At 32.0% G+C, this 17,566-nt stretch overlaps 2 protein-coding genes across 2 annotated transcripts; both read right to left on the minus strand.

Annotated features, from left to right (window-relative positions):
• Positions 1-11,770: 11,770 nt before the first annotated feature.
• On the minus strand, positions 11,771-12,584 carry LOC131071276 (uncharacterized). The gene has a single exon (XM_058007047.2). It carries the CDS (start codon positions 12,530-12,532, stop codon positions 12,065-12,067), a length of 468 nt encoding a protein of 155 aa, XP_057863030.1. The 5' UTR covers positions 12,533-12,584; the 3' UTR covers positions 11,771-12,064.
• A 3,504-nt stretch (positions 12,585-16,088) lies between these two features.
• LOC131071275 (uncharacterized) lies at positions 16,089-16,631 on the minus strand. Its single transcript, XM_058007046.2, has one exon. It carries the CDS (start codon positions 16,577-16,579, stop codon positions 16,112-16,114), a length of 468 nt encoding a protein of 155 aa, XP_057863029.2. The 5' UTR covers positions 16,580-16,631; the 3' UTR covers positions 16,089-16,111.
• Between the last annotated feature and the right edge of the window lie 935 nt (positions 16,632-17,566).

The raw sequence follows: 17,566 nt of genomic DNA on the forward strand, positions 1-17,566 counted from the left end.
TCAACATGAATGAATGCCTCATCTACAGAAGTAAAAGGTACCTCTAATGGTTTCAAAATTTGTCAAAATAGTTATGATATACCAAATAATCAAGTGGAATATCCTTTAGGTAGCTAATATTATCTTCAAACTATTTATTTTGATTTTCATCATATCCTTTCCATGTGCATTTCCCTTGGTTTTAGTCCCATTTTTTCTTTATTTTATTCAAAACAAAATTTGTAGATGCCTCTACTTGTCTCACCACTCATTAATTGTTTGGGATTTTCATTCCATTCACCAAGGTTGGCATCTATTCTAAGACTTTGTGTCATGGCCAAGCTAAATGATTTGCCTCTAGTTTCTCTCCAATCTAGTCACCTAGTAGCATGTGAAATCTATCTCTTCCTAATTATTATTCTCTCCATCTTGTTAATGACCATTTCATTAACGAATCCTTCCTCATAATTTTGGATAAGTGAGACAATGTTAGCTCAAGGAATCTTTTCAATCCTCTTTCAAGATTCTTTCCCAAGTAATAATCTTGCATATTGGAAAATAAATTACGCTTCTATTTTTCCAAGCTACTCTTCCTTATAATGTTTAGATTTATTCTAAAGTGCTCACTGTGACTCATGTTTACTACTCTTCCTATTAGTCTCATTCCAATATCTCCTACAAAAATATGGAATGATTACATTTATATTTTATTTGTGTCTCCTAAATATCCACAAAATTTGGAACAATAATACAATTTTTTAATAAAATTTAATTGTAAAAGAAAGGATTAAAATGGAACTAAACACTCTAAATAAATTAATCAGGGTTAAAGGGATAAACTAGGATCAATTCATGAAGGAAAGATCTGTTATCTCAAAATTAATAGATTCATGCAAGAAAAAAAATATTAAATCTAGAGATAAAATTCTTGAAAAATTTAGGTAGCTAAAAGCGAAAGAATGTTGTCAAGCTCTCATTTTCACACAGATTGGCAAAGGTTGTAGAGGAGAAATCACTATTGAACTTACCCCTATCTCATATAACCCTATGTTGAGACCTTTCCAGTAGGATTCCATCTAATCATTCGTCCATCTTCTTATAGTCTAGGCCTTAGAATAGATTTTATTAACACTTCACCTTTTGCCCTTTTTTCAATTCAAGTTAGTTTAGGACAAAAAGCATCACAAGATTGAAATATCAGATGATCAAGTTCCAGCTATTCAAGCATTCGACAATTCAATGTAAGTCCCCTTGTGATAACAGCAATCACATCAACCAACTATGTTTATCCACACGTCGTGACCCGACATACCAGAAGCTTGGAGTTGTCTCAAGTGATCCTTAAGCAAATCTCTAGCATTTGAGTAACTTTGTTCAAGAGAGGATAAGATACTTTTGGGTATTTTATTCTACGTTCGCATGTGCATAAAAAACACATCAACACCTCCCACTTGTCAATGGATAAGCTAAAGTTTCTCTATAATGAATGGTTTATAAGGCACACCACTTGATGAAGGTTTTGCAAATGGGGTGGCAAGTTGAATGGGTTTGATCTTGGGACAATCTACATGGTTAAATGTGTTTTATTTAGAGTAGCATTAGTATGGGTGACCTCCTAGGAATCCCTAATGCTTCACCGCTATGAGCATCACTTTGATGAAATGAGTGCTAAGTGATCCATTCTTATGAGGGGTTCATGTAATCTACTCATGAGAATGGGTCAACTTGACTCTAAAACTATGCAAGTGAATCTTGATATAAATATCATAGTATGAAAGTCTTGTGAAAACACTCATTCTTCTAGCATTGAAAGTTGTGAGAGAGTTATTAAGGGGATTCTCGTGTGTATAGAATCAATGTATAAGTTCAAGACAGATTTTGAGGTGATATTTCTTTCCTTTTGGTACATCTATCTTTAAATTGGATGTTCTTTTCCCTTCATGGTAGGGAAAAAGTAATTTTTATGTGGGTTCCTTTTTTCATTCTTGGATTATTAAGGAAAACATAGTTTGTGAAGAGGAGGTTTTGCTTGTTATCTTATAAAAAAATTGGGTATTAGCTATTATAATAAATGATAGACAAAACAATGTCCTCTAAGGCTGTTGAAAAGAAATATCTATATGATGGATTCTCTTCCCAATTTATCTTCAAAGTTATTTAGTAAATATTTGGGAAACCAAAATAGGGTATGTTGATTTGCAAAGGAAGAACTAAATCTCCCAAGCTTGTTCCAACAACCATAAAATTTTATGATTGGGATGCAAGGGAGATTAGTGGATTTGATGGGTTGGCTTTGGCTAGATTCACCTAAGACAATTGATGATTTATTAGGCATTGTTGTCGTCGATGCATTGTTAAGGTTATTATGGTTGATTATCAAAACTAGTGGGATTCAAATATAGAGGCGTGTTTAAGATAATTCTTATCATTGGTTGGTTAATAAAAATATGGTTTCAAGATTGATGCACAAACATATTAGAAGGGCACTTTTATGATGTATGTGAAATAATCACATTATTAAGAAAAATAATAGGTAATCTATAGGCAAGAATACTCTATATATAGATATTCTATATGAGGGACATGACTAATTCCACAAACTATAAGATTGACTATGCTTTTCTCATTAGTGGAATCATATAACAGCTAGTGTGTATTGTTGGCTAGATGCATGAATTTTTAGTTTCCATACAACTAAGAAATGATAATGTTTCTAAGTACAAACCAAGTGGGAACTATGGGCCCACTAATCTTATTTGTAACCACTCGCCACGACTATATTATGATAACTCTCTTATTGATAATAGAGAGTATCTAATACATTTATTAAGACCCTGATTATGGTCGTGGTAGACCACACAAAGAATGACTTCCATAGGAGGCTAAGAAGGTGATCCATGAACAAGAGTTTGTTTCATTCAATCCTTAACATTAACTATCATTAAGGTGGAAGAATTTAGTGAACAACCTCTTATGCTACCTAGGTACCCTAATGTCATATTCTATTAGAATTAAACAAGTAGTTAGAGTTCGCTCTATTTTTAAATCCAAGCATAGAGGGGGGACTATAATGATCCATCATCATTGAGTGTTTTTAATTAGATAAGAAGGGATTTTGAAAGGGCCCTGATCCCTTGTGCAAAGAGAAAGATGAAGCATTAATCCCAACAAAACAACAAAACAAAACAGCTCCAAAACAACAAAACAACAAGAGGCGGAATAACTAAAGCAAAAATGAACCATCCTAAAATCAGGGTGGTTTAAAAAATTGATCCAAAGCTCTTTGATTGAGCACAAAGGAAGGACCCTTCTCTCCAGATCCTATTTTCTTGAGACAATGAAGGGACATAATATCATTGGCACATCCATCATTAGAACCCAAAGCATTATATATCCTTGAACAATCCAAAGGGGAACTCCCTTGATTAGAATCAATATTTTGAATCTCCTGGGAAATAGGGAAAGTTTCATCCTTATTTTTCTCCTTACAAGCATGACAAATAACCGAAGAGTACTCATACTCAAACTTCTGCACCCATTTTCCAAGTTTAGAGATAGGTTAATCTGGGTAGGGAGAGCCTGATCGCCATTGAGTGAGGATGCCAAGAATATCTTTGATATAGATTAAAAAATGGGATTAAACCAGGGCTCAAGGACCCATCTACACAATAGCAATCATATGACAAGAGTAACCACTGCCATGAGATATGAAACTTAAAACAATGTGACAAAGATATTACTATGTATAACTTGAGAGCATTCATAATTATACCCTTATTTGATCCAAGGGGTTATATGGAGGGGAAGATAGTGAGAAAGTATGTTTATGTGACTAATTTAGAGATTTTTTTGGAAAATTTTGCCAAAAAATCTCAATTTAGAGAAAGTGAATATTGTACTACCTTACTTTGTTTTGTCTTAGCTTGAAAAAAAAAGTCTAGTTTAGATTATTTTCCTATAAAGAAAAATGCTCTAACAATATTGTTATCAAATGCAAATATTTAGAAGCTATTCCATATGATATTCTTGATAAAACCATTTCTTTTATAAAATCTAGAAAGGTAAATATTTTAAGATTTGACTATGGAGATAGCCACCCAAGATCTAGAGGTCTAATGGAAAGCACAACAAAATGAGAAGATCAATATGACACGAATAAACTATATTCCTATCAACGAATGAAAGTTTACAATATGAATGAATGAGATTATAAATAGAACCCCTTGATTATATAGGTCAAGATGAGACATGTAGGATATCATAAGATTATGAAAGTATCTTAATCTTATGATATGAGACATAAAGTGATAAGTATCCTATGTATACCTTAAGTAAACTTAAATGATAAGGCATAAAAATGACCTAATAGTGGAAGTAGCTAGGTAATATCCCTATTACACCAACAATTATTGCTACTTGTTCTTTGATTCATCTCATTGATATGGCTCAAATTGAAATAATTCATTTCATCAATCAGAACAAATATATTCAAAATTTTACTAAGCAATAAAACAAGTCTCGTGATCCTTACTCTCCTTAAACTGGCCCCTTTGGTTGCTAGCCCTTTACTCACAATCATTACTCTCACAAAAAATACAAACTCATTTTTTTGTAAGTGATCCTTTAATCATCATCATTTTCATGCTCCGAACACACTTACCTTTGCAAGTGCAAGTATCCCAAGCCTCAATCCAAAACTGTAATCTACTATATTTGCAACAAACTTTGCCACATCACTTCAAATTGCTCTTGTAAGAACACAATTGTTAAATTAGTCTACATGACTAATGCAATATCATGGAGGGGTGTAGTAGAAGAAGACATATATCTCTATAAACAATATGACTTTTTTGAATCTGTTCTCAAAGATCAATGATGAAAATAATGAAGATGGGGTTTTTAAGTATGATATATGAATTAACTGAACTACATACTATAAGAATGAATAGGTCTCAAGAAGATCAAGGAAGTAGAGGACAAAGGATCTCCCTATACTAGTAACACATTTAGAGGAAGGTAAATCACAATCTTCTTTTAAAACTTTTATAGTGACTCTACAAGCTGGTACTAGACCTTTCCTAATTTCTTTCAAATTAGTAAACTAATGAAGATATGACTGTTCTTTAGAGAACATCTAAGAACCAATAGGAAACACCAACACATATATATCCATATAAATTGATAAACAACAGCTCATCTAGGTTTTCATAGTTATTTCTCAGTTATGGACAGCAATAGTATATGTACAGGTTTAAAATTTAAACCCTTGGCCGTGGAAGTATTCTGATTTAAAGTTTAAGCAGTGAGTTGTCCCATATGCATCCCATTGTTTTTACTGCATTAAAGTTGGCCTCACCAAGCAAAACCAAATAAGTGCATACAAAATTATCAGATAAATTGTGCATCACAATGACACACCATCCATGCCATGCCAATATTTTTTAGTTTATGATCACTATTTTCATACAAAACTCAAAAAAAGGGAACAATATGATTCGCGTGAATAAAATAATGGAAGGGATTGAAATGAGGGCAACCTTGTAATTTGACAGGGTGGTAAATCTCCAGAGCTTCCAGCAATCTTAGTTCCAGCTCTACTTGGGGCAGTTCCTTGGGAAGTGACCAATGATCTTCCCCACCACAATTAAACCCACAGGTTTGCTACAGAGGCGGGATGAATGAGAGGCGGGATTTTGTAAAGAGGCGGGATTTATGAAATGACTTGGTCTTTTCTTTTTTTTTTAAGTAATGCACGCGGTCATCGGAATTTCGACGAACACGGGCATTTTTTCAAAAAAAACCCTAATGTCATTTCCAATTCCTTCCACGTCGAAACCAAATGTTGAATTATCGTCGGAATTCCAACGAAAGCGGGCATTTTTTCAAAAAAAAATCAAGTTTGATCACAATATACCTTCTCCGTCGGAAACCTCCGTCAGAATTTTAGGCTAAATGTATTAGTGAATAAATTCATGTGAACAAGCATGTAACCACAAATTTCATGTCATACTTCAAAACCTCACAAATGCTACAAGAGATGCTCTCAACCGCTTAGCCAAAATAGCCAACCTTAAACAACTACCCTTGCACCATGGTTTCTTTTATCGAAACAAACTTTCACAAAACCATCAAGTGGTATTGCATAAAACCATGTGACTAATACCATGGAATTATTAACCATTGATCCCACATTTAATATTGGGTACTAAGTGTTCACTTTATTAAATTACTTTCCCCAATATTAAATAAATACAATTGCATGTGACATACAACACATAATGTAACCCCAAGAATGTTAACTCCTATTGATGCACGTCCATCTAGGTTCCCCTAGGTGTAACACACATAATAATCATGAGTAGGACATACTCCATCTAACAATTTAATGATTTCCTAGATTAAAAAGAGTGACATAAGAATGGAAGGTGTAGCTAGATGTAGTAATGTAAATAATTTCAGGTGTTTAGAGCCAAATGCATGAGTTTATAAAGTAAGAATTTCTCTTTTCACCCAACAAAAGTACAAAATTGCTTCCCCATAATGAGTTCATGGAATTAATTTAAAAAAGGCTAAGATGAGTCCACTCTAGATGGTTTGTCTATGATTTTTTCTATTGATGGGGTGATGGTAGTAATAAAACCATCAATATAATTGGGGAAAATTGTCTAGGTTACAATGAATCAATCACAAGAGATTTTATATGAGAGCACACTCAAGTTGGAGTGCCACATTAAAATCTCACAAAAGATTAACTTGTAAAGAGTTGAGGAGAAAGAGAATATTATGACCTCTTTCAGTGGTAGGTAATTTCTTTTGTTTAGATAATTTTGAGATTAAATAGATGGAATATATAACCAATTGATACACTTTTGGGGGTTGATGTTCTTTCTTTACTGAAATAACCTATGGCAGTCATGAAAGCTATAGTGATTTCTTCACCACATGTGAAAAAATATCTCTGTCTTGGTGCAATCATGTTCAAGATAGCTTATGACCTTAAAATAATAGGTTCCCTTCATATTTTTGAGTTTTAAGATACATGGAGAAATTTAATATATTTCCAAAATAACCTAGAGTACACAACATTAGATTATGCTACAAAATATTTGATCTAATAATTTATTACTTTTTAAAGTGCAACAAGGATATTTTTTTCATTTTTCCCGACCATTAGTCCACATCATCTCGTGGATCTATATTAATCATGAAATAATTACATATCAAGATCAAGAAAGTTTAAGATAGTTTTTTCTTGAAATAATACAAGTAATCTGATCTACCAAAATGATCTTCATCAAATGGTCTATAATATATGAAGTCACTCCTTATAATTCCTCTATTGTGGTAGCACTAGCACAATGCCTCCTAACAATCCAATTTTAATATCCACAACCTCAAAACAACATCCTAAACCAATTCCATGGTCCAAATCAATTCAAAATTCTTCCCATGTGGATACCATGTCACATTTATGCCTAGCTACTCCTCCCAAAGGTGCAACTTATATTAACTTGACAATTAACCTACCCATAGATGGTCTAGGCAACACTTAGTAACAAAATTTATTGATCCAAGTATTGTCTACTATTCCCAAGTTAGATATATGAACTTTTGGGGTACTAAAATCATGGAATTCACAAGGTAAATGTCCTTCCTAACATCTTTGAGGAAAATATTTATTATGGACTAGGTGGTTCTCTATAAATATGGACCTCCATGTCTCTTTCTTTTTTATATTTTGTTAGACATAGTTGATCTATTGAGCTTGATGTGTAAATATTTGTCTTACTTCTATATTGTAAGTATATAAGTGAACCTCCATATAAGTGTCTAGAGTTAGTTACATAACATTGTATAAACTAATTCATAATTCTCAAAAATATAATTACTTGTGACTTTAATATTTCTTACTCTTATCAAATGTGTCAATGACTTGTTTGATGCATAATGTTATGTTTTGATTAATAAAAGAGGGATATGCTCGTACCATTACATATACTCAAAGCGACACCAAGAGCACATGAGGGATGCGCAACCAAAAAAAAAACCCCACCAAAGTATAGCAAAAACATAGCAGGGAAAACAGAGAACAAGCAACTAAACTAAAAGACTAGCAATTAGAGAAAAGCCAGGAACCCCAAAACAATAAAGAACCACCTAGCACAGACACAAAGTGATGGTCTACCGTGTGGGGGTACCCTTTTCCTAGCAATCTTGGCAGAAACTAAGCACTTTATAAAAAAGACTTTTTTACTCGAGCCAATCCTAGAACTAGAGGAAACTAGGGCAAAGTCAAGGGTAGTCTTAACCATCAAAGCAGTGGGGCCAGATCCTGTGGCCAAGGACTCCATGTGTCTTCTCTTTTTTGCCCTTCTCCTTTCCATCTCATAGTGGATAGCCTTTACGAAGCCATTGTTCTTGCTAGCCACATTCTTGCATAATGTTATGTTTATATTCTCTTATCTCGACTATTATATTGTGCATTGTAAAGCTCTATTATGATTACTAAAAGGAATCTATTCAGTGTGAGTCATTCATTTGTCTTGTCTACTTTCTAAATCCACCTTCGCTTTCACCCCAAAAGGTTAGGCTTAGATGGAATAGATAAGGAGTTATCCTTATAATCCCAAAAATTGACTCAGATTATCACACATGTTAGTTTTTTCATTATTGTTGGTCAAATGTAGTACATTTATCCTACCAAAATTTAGATTAGTTCAGTAGATTTAATCCTATCGATGTAATTAAAAATTATGTTAATAAAAAATCTCTCATCATGCCTTTATAATATAGTCATACTTCTTGTTCTTGGAAAGAATATATGTAATTCATCTACATCGTATAACTTGACTTAATGTATTTTTATACTCACAAGGTTTTGGGAGATATTAATATTGATTACATATCTAAACTACATCATAAATTATATATTTTCATATTTTAGTTACATGTATGTAAGATATATATGCTAGTGATATTAAGGGGTACTAAAAGGCTTTAAGTGATGTATCTAGGGTGTATATGTAAAGGAATTATGTAAGATATATATGCTAGTGATATTAAGGGGTACTAAAAGGCTTTAAGTGATGTATCTAGGGTGTATATGTAAAGGAATTGCCCTAGATAATTTTACACATGGAAAAAATAGTGTTCAACACTATTTTTAATTTTATCTTGGTGGTTATTATATTTTTAATTATTGACTTAATTTTGCAGCTTGACCAAGGTGCAATGGAGAAATTGACACTCTTGGACACCCTAAATTAGTGATCTTCTCAATGTGATATAACACTTGACTATTCTTCTTACTCAGGACAGTGACAAAAAAATATTTCTAAGACCCTTCTTTTCTTTGGACAAGATCACAAGTGTTTTTGTATAGAATTGTAGGTTTTGGGAAAGAACACAAATTCAAAAAATTATCCTTGCTAGTGTGATTTTGTCTCAAATACTCAACCATTCAAAATTGAGTCATTTCAATCATCTATCATAATAGCACATAACTACATATGTTCACATTGTAAGGAACAAAACCTTAACCCTCTTATATCAATTTCATCATAGGTAAAATTATATTTTCAAGTTCAACCATATATTAGACCCATATCTAATTTATTTAAGATTTTATTTAAAATTAATTATTAACTCTAAATAGTCTATGTATAAAATGAATAGATTTATGTACACTAAATTTGCTATATAATACATTATTGAATTTTTTATTTTATATATAGTCTATAATAATAATTGATAATATTTTTAAATATGATTGTGTAAAAAAAATCTATCAATGATCAATAGCTAAAAATACTATAAAATTTTGATATTATCAACCATTCTAACAACTCCCATAAATTGAAATGCTACAGATTATAAGAAGTATTTAACATGTTTGTTTGATATTGATGTTATTGAAATCCCTTCATTCAACCATATCAATAATAATGTCACAAACTAGATAAATGTGTGAAAAATATCCCCAACTACCATAAACCTAATTTGAAGGTCCTCTCTCTTCTTTCTATAATTTCAAGTTCCTCTTAATTGTGTATATATATATACCTTGAAATTTTAACAGTCTTCTCTCTTTTCCAACAAGAATACTTAACAGTCTTCTCTCTTTTCCACCAAGAATACTTAAGAGGGTCTCTCATATATATATATATATATATATATATATATATATATATATATATATTCTTGTTGAAAAAAATATCACTAAAGGGCCAATAGTTCAACGGTAGAATACCTTACGACAAATGGATATACAAAATAGAAAAAGCCATAATCTATATGTATACAAGAATTTATGCAACATATATAAAAGATGTATTTTAAAAGAACATATATCTCCAAGTTAAAACAAACATATATTCTGAATAGTCTCTTAATTTAGTATACCAGAAGCTCACAACGTTGAGTTAACTGGATCAAAATTGAAGAGAAATAAGTATAAAACAAGAAATGAAAGAGAATGCAGCTTATAAGATTCATGACAGTTTCTGTAATATCCTCCTTAAAAAGAAAGATAAAGAAAAAAATCAGTATTCTCATAAATCTGGGCATAGGAAAAGTTCACGTTATTTAATATTCTTGATGGTAAATAAAATTCACATGCAAATTCAAAATCATATGAAAGATTTAGTTTTCAAATCACGGTGATTCCATGAATGCCCAAATAAAACTCGCATTCAAATCAAATCCTGGGAAAGATCTAGCATTCAAATCACACTGATTCAAATAAAATTAACATTCAAGAATCAATTCCTTTGAAAGATTTAGCTGTCAAAATATAGTGATCCCATCAATGGCCAAATAAGATTAATATTTAAAAACCAGATCATATATCATCAATGGCCAGATTAAATTCACGTTAAAAAATATTCAGCTTTCAAAACGCACTCATTTAATCAATGGTGAAGTGACATTAAAAATATAATGATTCCAACAACATTGTTTGTTCGGATTGATTAAAGCATCACTAATATATCTACTGATATCAATTAAAATTAGGTTTAATGTTAAAGAATTTAAAATTTTAGTTTTGACAATCATATCATTCTGAAATAATTATGTTGATGTTATGGGACAAACTTGATGATCCCTGAATTTCTTTGTAGTTTTTTTTTCCTCATTTTAATCTCTTTGAACTTTAAAAATACTACTTTTATTACTTATTTTTTCCTAAATATAAATAATATAAACGATAATGTAGACACTTATTCATAAAAAACTATAACTACCCATTTCTATTATCACCACCATTGTCAGATGAAGTTTTATCTACTTTACAGAAAACCCTAAGCATCCTTAACACAAAAACACTTAACATCCTTAACACACAGAACCTGAATTATTCCATTAATGCCCATATAAAATTTGCATTCAAAATCAGATCATGTTCAAGATTTAGCATTCAAAACACAATGATTCAGATTAAATTTACATTCAAGAACCAAATCCTTTGAAAGATTTAGCTGTCAACATACAGTGATCCCATCAATGGCCAAAGAAGATTTCATATTTTTACAACAGAATAATCTCATTAATTTAATCTCATCAATGGTCAAATAAAATTCATGTTAAAAATTAAATCATACAAAATATTCAGCTTTCAAACACACTCATTCCATCAATGTTGTGAAATAACATTTACAGTCAAAAACCAGAACAATATGAAAGATACAGCTATAAAAATACAGTGATTCCAACAACGTTGTTTGTTCAGATTGATTAAAGCATCACTAATATATCTACTGATACCAATTAAAAATAGATTTAATATCAAGAATATAAAAATTCAGTTTTCTATAATCATATGGGATAAACTGGATGATCCTGGATTTTGTTCACAGTTCCTCACTTTATAAGAATACCACTTTTTACCACCCACTTTTTCTAAATATAGATACCATCAGTTTATAAACGATAATGTAGACAAAACATAATATTAATAAAACTACCCATTTCTATCTGAGCGTCACCACCATTGTCAGATGGAGTTTTATTTACTTAACTGAAAACCCTAAACATCCTTAACACAAAAAGTAAAACCCTAAAACATCCTTAACACAAAGACCCAGAATCAGTCAGTGCTAAACCTGGTAACAGCCTTGACACCCTCAGAAATGGCATGCTTTGCAAGTTCTCCAGGAAGCATGAGTTTTGCAGATGTTTGGATCTCCCTGGCACTGATTGTTGTCTTCTTACTGTGAATGGAGAGCTTGATGGCTTCACCTGCAAGTTTATCAAAGATATCATTCACAAAACAGTCCATGATCCCAATGGCCTTCCTAGAAATACCCACATCTGGATGGACCTGCTTTAGAACCCTATATATGTAACAGTTGAATGTCTCCCTCAGCTTCTTCTGCTTTCTGCCCTTCTTTCTGCTTTCCCCCATGGGGAGCTTTTTCTCTGCCAGAGGAACCACCTGTTCTGTTGAAATGGATTTGTTTGTCAATGGCTTCTTCCCTGCTGCCTTGGAGGCCACCTGTGGTGCTGCAATGGACTTGTTGGCCATTGGCTTCTTCCCTCCTGCCTTGGAAGCCATTTCTTCACAGTCTAGAGCTATACAATGCAAGGCCACATAACCAAGAAAGGATCAATGGAGTCGGGTTTATATAGAGAAACTTCTATGTTCATATCGGTCAACTTCTTGGGCCATGGATTGCCAAGCTGGACACACTTGTCCCTTAGTTAATATTTTGTGTTGTCAATTCAATGATATATTAAATTTTATTCATAAAACAAATTTTCATTTACTATAAAAATTGGATTCAACAATTTTATTTTATTTTTAAATTAAGATTGGATTCTCTTTTTCATTTGATGTGACAAAGGAGAAGTTACCTATTTCCAAAATTGACATCTAAAAAGATTTTGTAGGATAATTGGGTTGACCAAGATTTCATAAGATGATTGGGTTCAACAATCAAGACACACTATTCTCTCTTCAAACTAGAAGTTACCTATTTCCAAAATTGACATCTAAAAAGATTTTGTACAATCAAGAAACCTAGAAAATGTAGACCCTTCATTTATTCTAACCAGTTCCTACACATGATTTTTTTTTTAAATCCTTCACCACCCAACACAATTTCAAATATATTTGTTTTGATGTTGTTTTTATTTTATTTTATATATCATATTTATGAAGATAAAAAATTAATTTTATATATTTATTTTTATATATTTTTTATTTTATTTTATATCATATAAACAATATTTGTTCAATGTTTTGGTCAAACTAGAAGTTATCTATTCCCAAAATTGAAATCTAAAAAAATTTCATAAGATAATTGTGTTCACCAAGATTTCATAAGCTGATTGGGTTCATCACTCAGAACATATCGTGACATACATTTTACCATACAAAAGGTACATAACATACAAAAATTGAGTCGTTTCGATCATCTATCATAATAGCACATAACCACATATGTTCACATCATAAAGAACAAAACCCTAACCCTCTTATATTAATTTCATCACAGGCAAATTTATATTCCCAACCATTTATTAGACTTGTATCTAATTTATTTAATATTTTATTTTAAATTAGTTTATTAACTCTAAATATTCCTTACAACAAATGAGAGGTACCCTTTCTTCATCGGATAATAAACATGTATACAAGAATTTATGCAATATAAAAGATGTTTAGTTTTGAAAACACGATGATTCCATTAATGCCCAAGTAAAACTGGCATTCAAATTCAAATCATGTGAAAGATTTAGCACTGATTCAAATAACTTTTACATTGAAAACCAAATACTTTAAAAGATTTAGCTGTCAAAATGCACTGATCCGATCAATGGCCAAATAAGATTCATATACATTTGAAAACCAAATCATATAATGGATTTAGCTTTTAAAACATAGTTATTTCATCACTGGCCAAATTTAAATTCACGTTAAAAATCAAATCATACAAAATATTCAGCTTTGAAACACACTCCTTCCATCAATGGTGTAATAACATTTACAGTCAAAAACCAAATCATATGAAAGATACAGCTTTAAAAATATGGTGATTCCAACAACGTTATTTGTTCAGATTGATATAACCATCATTAATATATTTATTGATATCAATTAATATTAGAATATTAACAAATATTAAAATTTAGTTTTTAATGATCATATCATTTTGAAAAGATTATGTTGATGTATGGGATAAACTCGAAGATCTCGAATTTTGTTTATGTTTTTTCTTCCACTTAACTTCTAGATTTTACCAATACTACTTTTTGCTGCCCACTTTTTTTTAAATATATATAATCTTATTTATAAATGATAATATAGACACTTATTCATAAAAACAAAATGTAGTATTAATATAACCACGTATCTATCTAAACATCACCACCATTATCAAATAGAATTTTATTAACAAAAAAAAAACCCAAAAACTCTTAACATCCATTAACACAAAGAACCTGAATTATTCACGGTCATCCTAACCATTAAGCTCATTCTTGACAGTGGGCATATTAGCAAGGAAGAATACCCCAGCATCTCATCTGGGTTTGTCACCTCCCCCATGGATCTAAAGCTTGACAAACAAGCAGTCTGGACCCTCACCAAAAGATTATTTCCTAATGACACCTTGCTTGAATTGCAAGAGGTCCTCAACAAGGCGCGACATGACTCTGGGCTCTGGGGCTTCTCGGCGGAGCTAGAGAATTCTTTGCAATGTCGCGAGAGAGCTGATCAAATTCTACCCATTTCTGCTTGACCTAACCAGTAAGAATCTCCAAATGCACAGAACCTTTGCAAGCATGGGCCTCACATTCCTAAAATGACGGTTTCTGGGGGATAATCCGGAAGATTTGAGTAGGGAAGAAGAATTTTTAGACTTTGCCAGACTTAATGGTGTCCTAACTCCTAAAATAGAAGCAGAGGACCCCCAAGCTGAACAAAGCAGGGGAGGTGGTCGTGCTTCTGGCCGTGGAAGGGGTCGTCCTCCGCGTAGAGGTCCTGGAAGAGGCCGAGCTCCAATGCCTCCATCTATGCCAGAAGAGGAGACTTAATCAAATAGGTATTCAGTTGGGTTTTTCCTATTTGAGACCGTCCCAGAGCCCTTAGTTGGTTTCTTTAATTTCTCTCTTAAAATAAAAACTTTTTATAAAAACTGCTATGCTTGCATTTTCGTAGCTTTAAACTTTTAAAACAATTTGAATGCTTAGGTTGTTTGACAAGGATAAGCGTGTGTAATCAAAACTCTATATCCAGCCCAGAAATTTTTTGGGGCTTTGGAGTTGGTTTTCTTTTCTGTGCATATTCAAGGACATAGTTTCATCCTTTCAGCCTTTAGGCCCTCTGAGCTATTTTGGAAATATGGGGATTCATGCTGTAAATTTCCATTAGAATCAATATATTAATCTGACTATGCCTTTTATGGACACAAAAAAAGAACCTGAATTATTCCATTAATGCTCATATAAAACTTGCATTCAAAATCGAGTCATGTTCAAGATTTAGCATTCAAACACAATGATTCAAATAAAATTTACATTCGAGAACAAAATCCTTAGCTGTCAACATACAGTGATCCCATCAATGGCCAAATAAGATTCATATTTTTAGAACAGAATAATCTCATCAATGGCCAAATTAAATTCACGTTAAAATCCAAATCATACAAAATATTCAGCTTTCAAAACACACTTATTCCATCAATGGTAAAATAACATTTACAGTCAAAAAAAACCAGAACATACGAAAGATACAGATACAGTGATTCCAACAATGCTGTTTGTTCAGATTGATTGAAGCATCATTGATATATCGAGAATCTGATATCAATAAAAATTAGATTAAATACTAAGAATATAACAATTTAGTTTTTGATAATATTAAACTAGACAATCTCAGATTTTGTTCATGTTTTTTTTTCCACACTTTAATCTCTGTGAACTTTAAGAATACAACTTTTTACCACCCACTTTTTCTAAATATAGATACCATCAATTCATAAACCATAAAAACAAAACGTAGTATTAATAAAACTACCCATTTCTATCTAAACATCAGTACCATTGTCAGATGTAGTTTTATTTACTTAACTGAAAACACTAAACATCCTTAACACAAAAAGTAAAACATTCTTAACACAAAGACTCAGAATTAGCCAGTGCTGAACCTGGTAACAGCCTTGACACCCTCAGAAATGGCATGCTTTGCAAGTTCTCCAGGAAGCATGAGTTTTGTAGATGTTTGGATCTCCCTGGCACTGATTGTTGTCTTCTTACTGTGAATGGAGAGCTTCATGGCTTCACCTACAAGTTTATCAAAGATATCATTCACAAAACAGTCCATGATTCCAATGGCCTTCCTAGAAATACCCACATCTGGATGGACCTGCTTTAGAACCCTATAAATGTAACAGTTGAATGTCTCCCTCAGCTTCTTCTGCTTTCTGCCCTTCTTTCTGCTTTCCACCATGGGCAGCTTTTTCTCTGCCAGAGGAACCACCTGTTCTGTTGAAATGGATTTGTTTGCCAATGGCTTCTTCCCTGCTGCCTTGGAGGCCACCTGTGGTGTTGGAATGGACTTGTTGACCATTGGCTTCTTCCCTCCTGCCTTGGAAGCCATTTCTTCACAGTCTAGAGCTCTACAATGCAAGGCCACATAACCAAGAAAGGATCAATGGAGTTGGGTTTATAAAGAGAAACTTCTATGTTCATATTGGTCAACTTCTTGGGCCATGGATTGCCAAGCTGGACACACACTTGTCCCTTAGTTAATATTTTGTATTTTGAATTCAATGATAAGTAATATAGATTTTATTCATAAAAAAATTGGATTCAACAATTTTTTATTTTTTTTAATTAAGATTGGATCGGTTTTTTTATTTGATGTGACAAACCAGAAGTTGCCTATTTCCAAAATTGACATCTAAAAAGATTTTTTAGGATAATTGGGTTGACCAAGATTTCATGAGATGATTGGGTTCAACAATCAAGACACTGCTATTCTCTCTACAAAACAGCATGCCTAACATATCATAATAAGATGTTGACTTTTCATGAGGAAAGAAACCGAGGAAATGCAAGCCGTTCATTTAATCTAACCACTTCCTACACATGATTTTTTTTTAAATCCTCTCCGCCCCAACACAATTTCAAATATATTTATTTTGATGTTGTTTATTTTATTTTATTTTATATATCATATTTTTAAACATAATATTTTTATTTTATATTTTTATATATCATATTTTATAAACCATTATATTTATATTATATAATAAATGATTTTGTTTGTGTTGTTTTTATTTTATTTTATATATCATATTTATGAAGATAACATTATTTTGATGTATTTTTTAATTTATTTTATATCATATAAATAATTATCGTTCAGTTTTTTACCAACAAAGCTATTCTCCCTACAAAAAGACATGCCTAACATATCATAACAAACATTTTACCACACAAAAGACACATAACATACAAAAAGCATTGAATAAAATGTTGACTTTTCCAGGCAAGGAAAGCCCAAATCAGGCCATTCATTTAACCAAACCACTTGTTGCACACAATTTTTTAAATAATCTCTTACCCAAAATCCCCCACCCAA

The sequence above is a fragment of the Cryptomeria japonica genome, chromosome 8, assembly GCF_030272615.1.
Source record: "Cryptomeria japonica chromosome 8, Sugi_1.0, whole genome shotgun sequence".
NCBI classification, from domain to species: domain Eukaryota; kingdom Viridiplantae; phylum Streptophyta; class Pinopsida; order Cupressales; family Cupressaceae; genus Cryptomeria; species Cryptomeria japonica.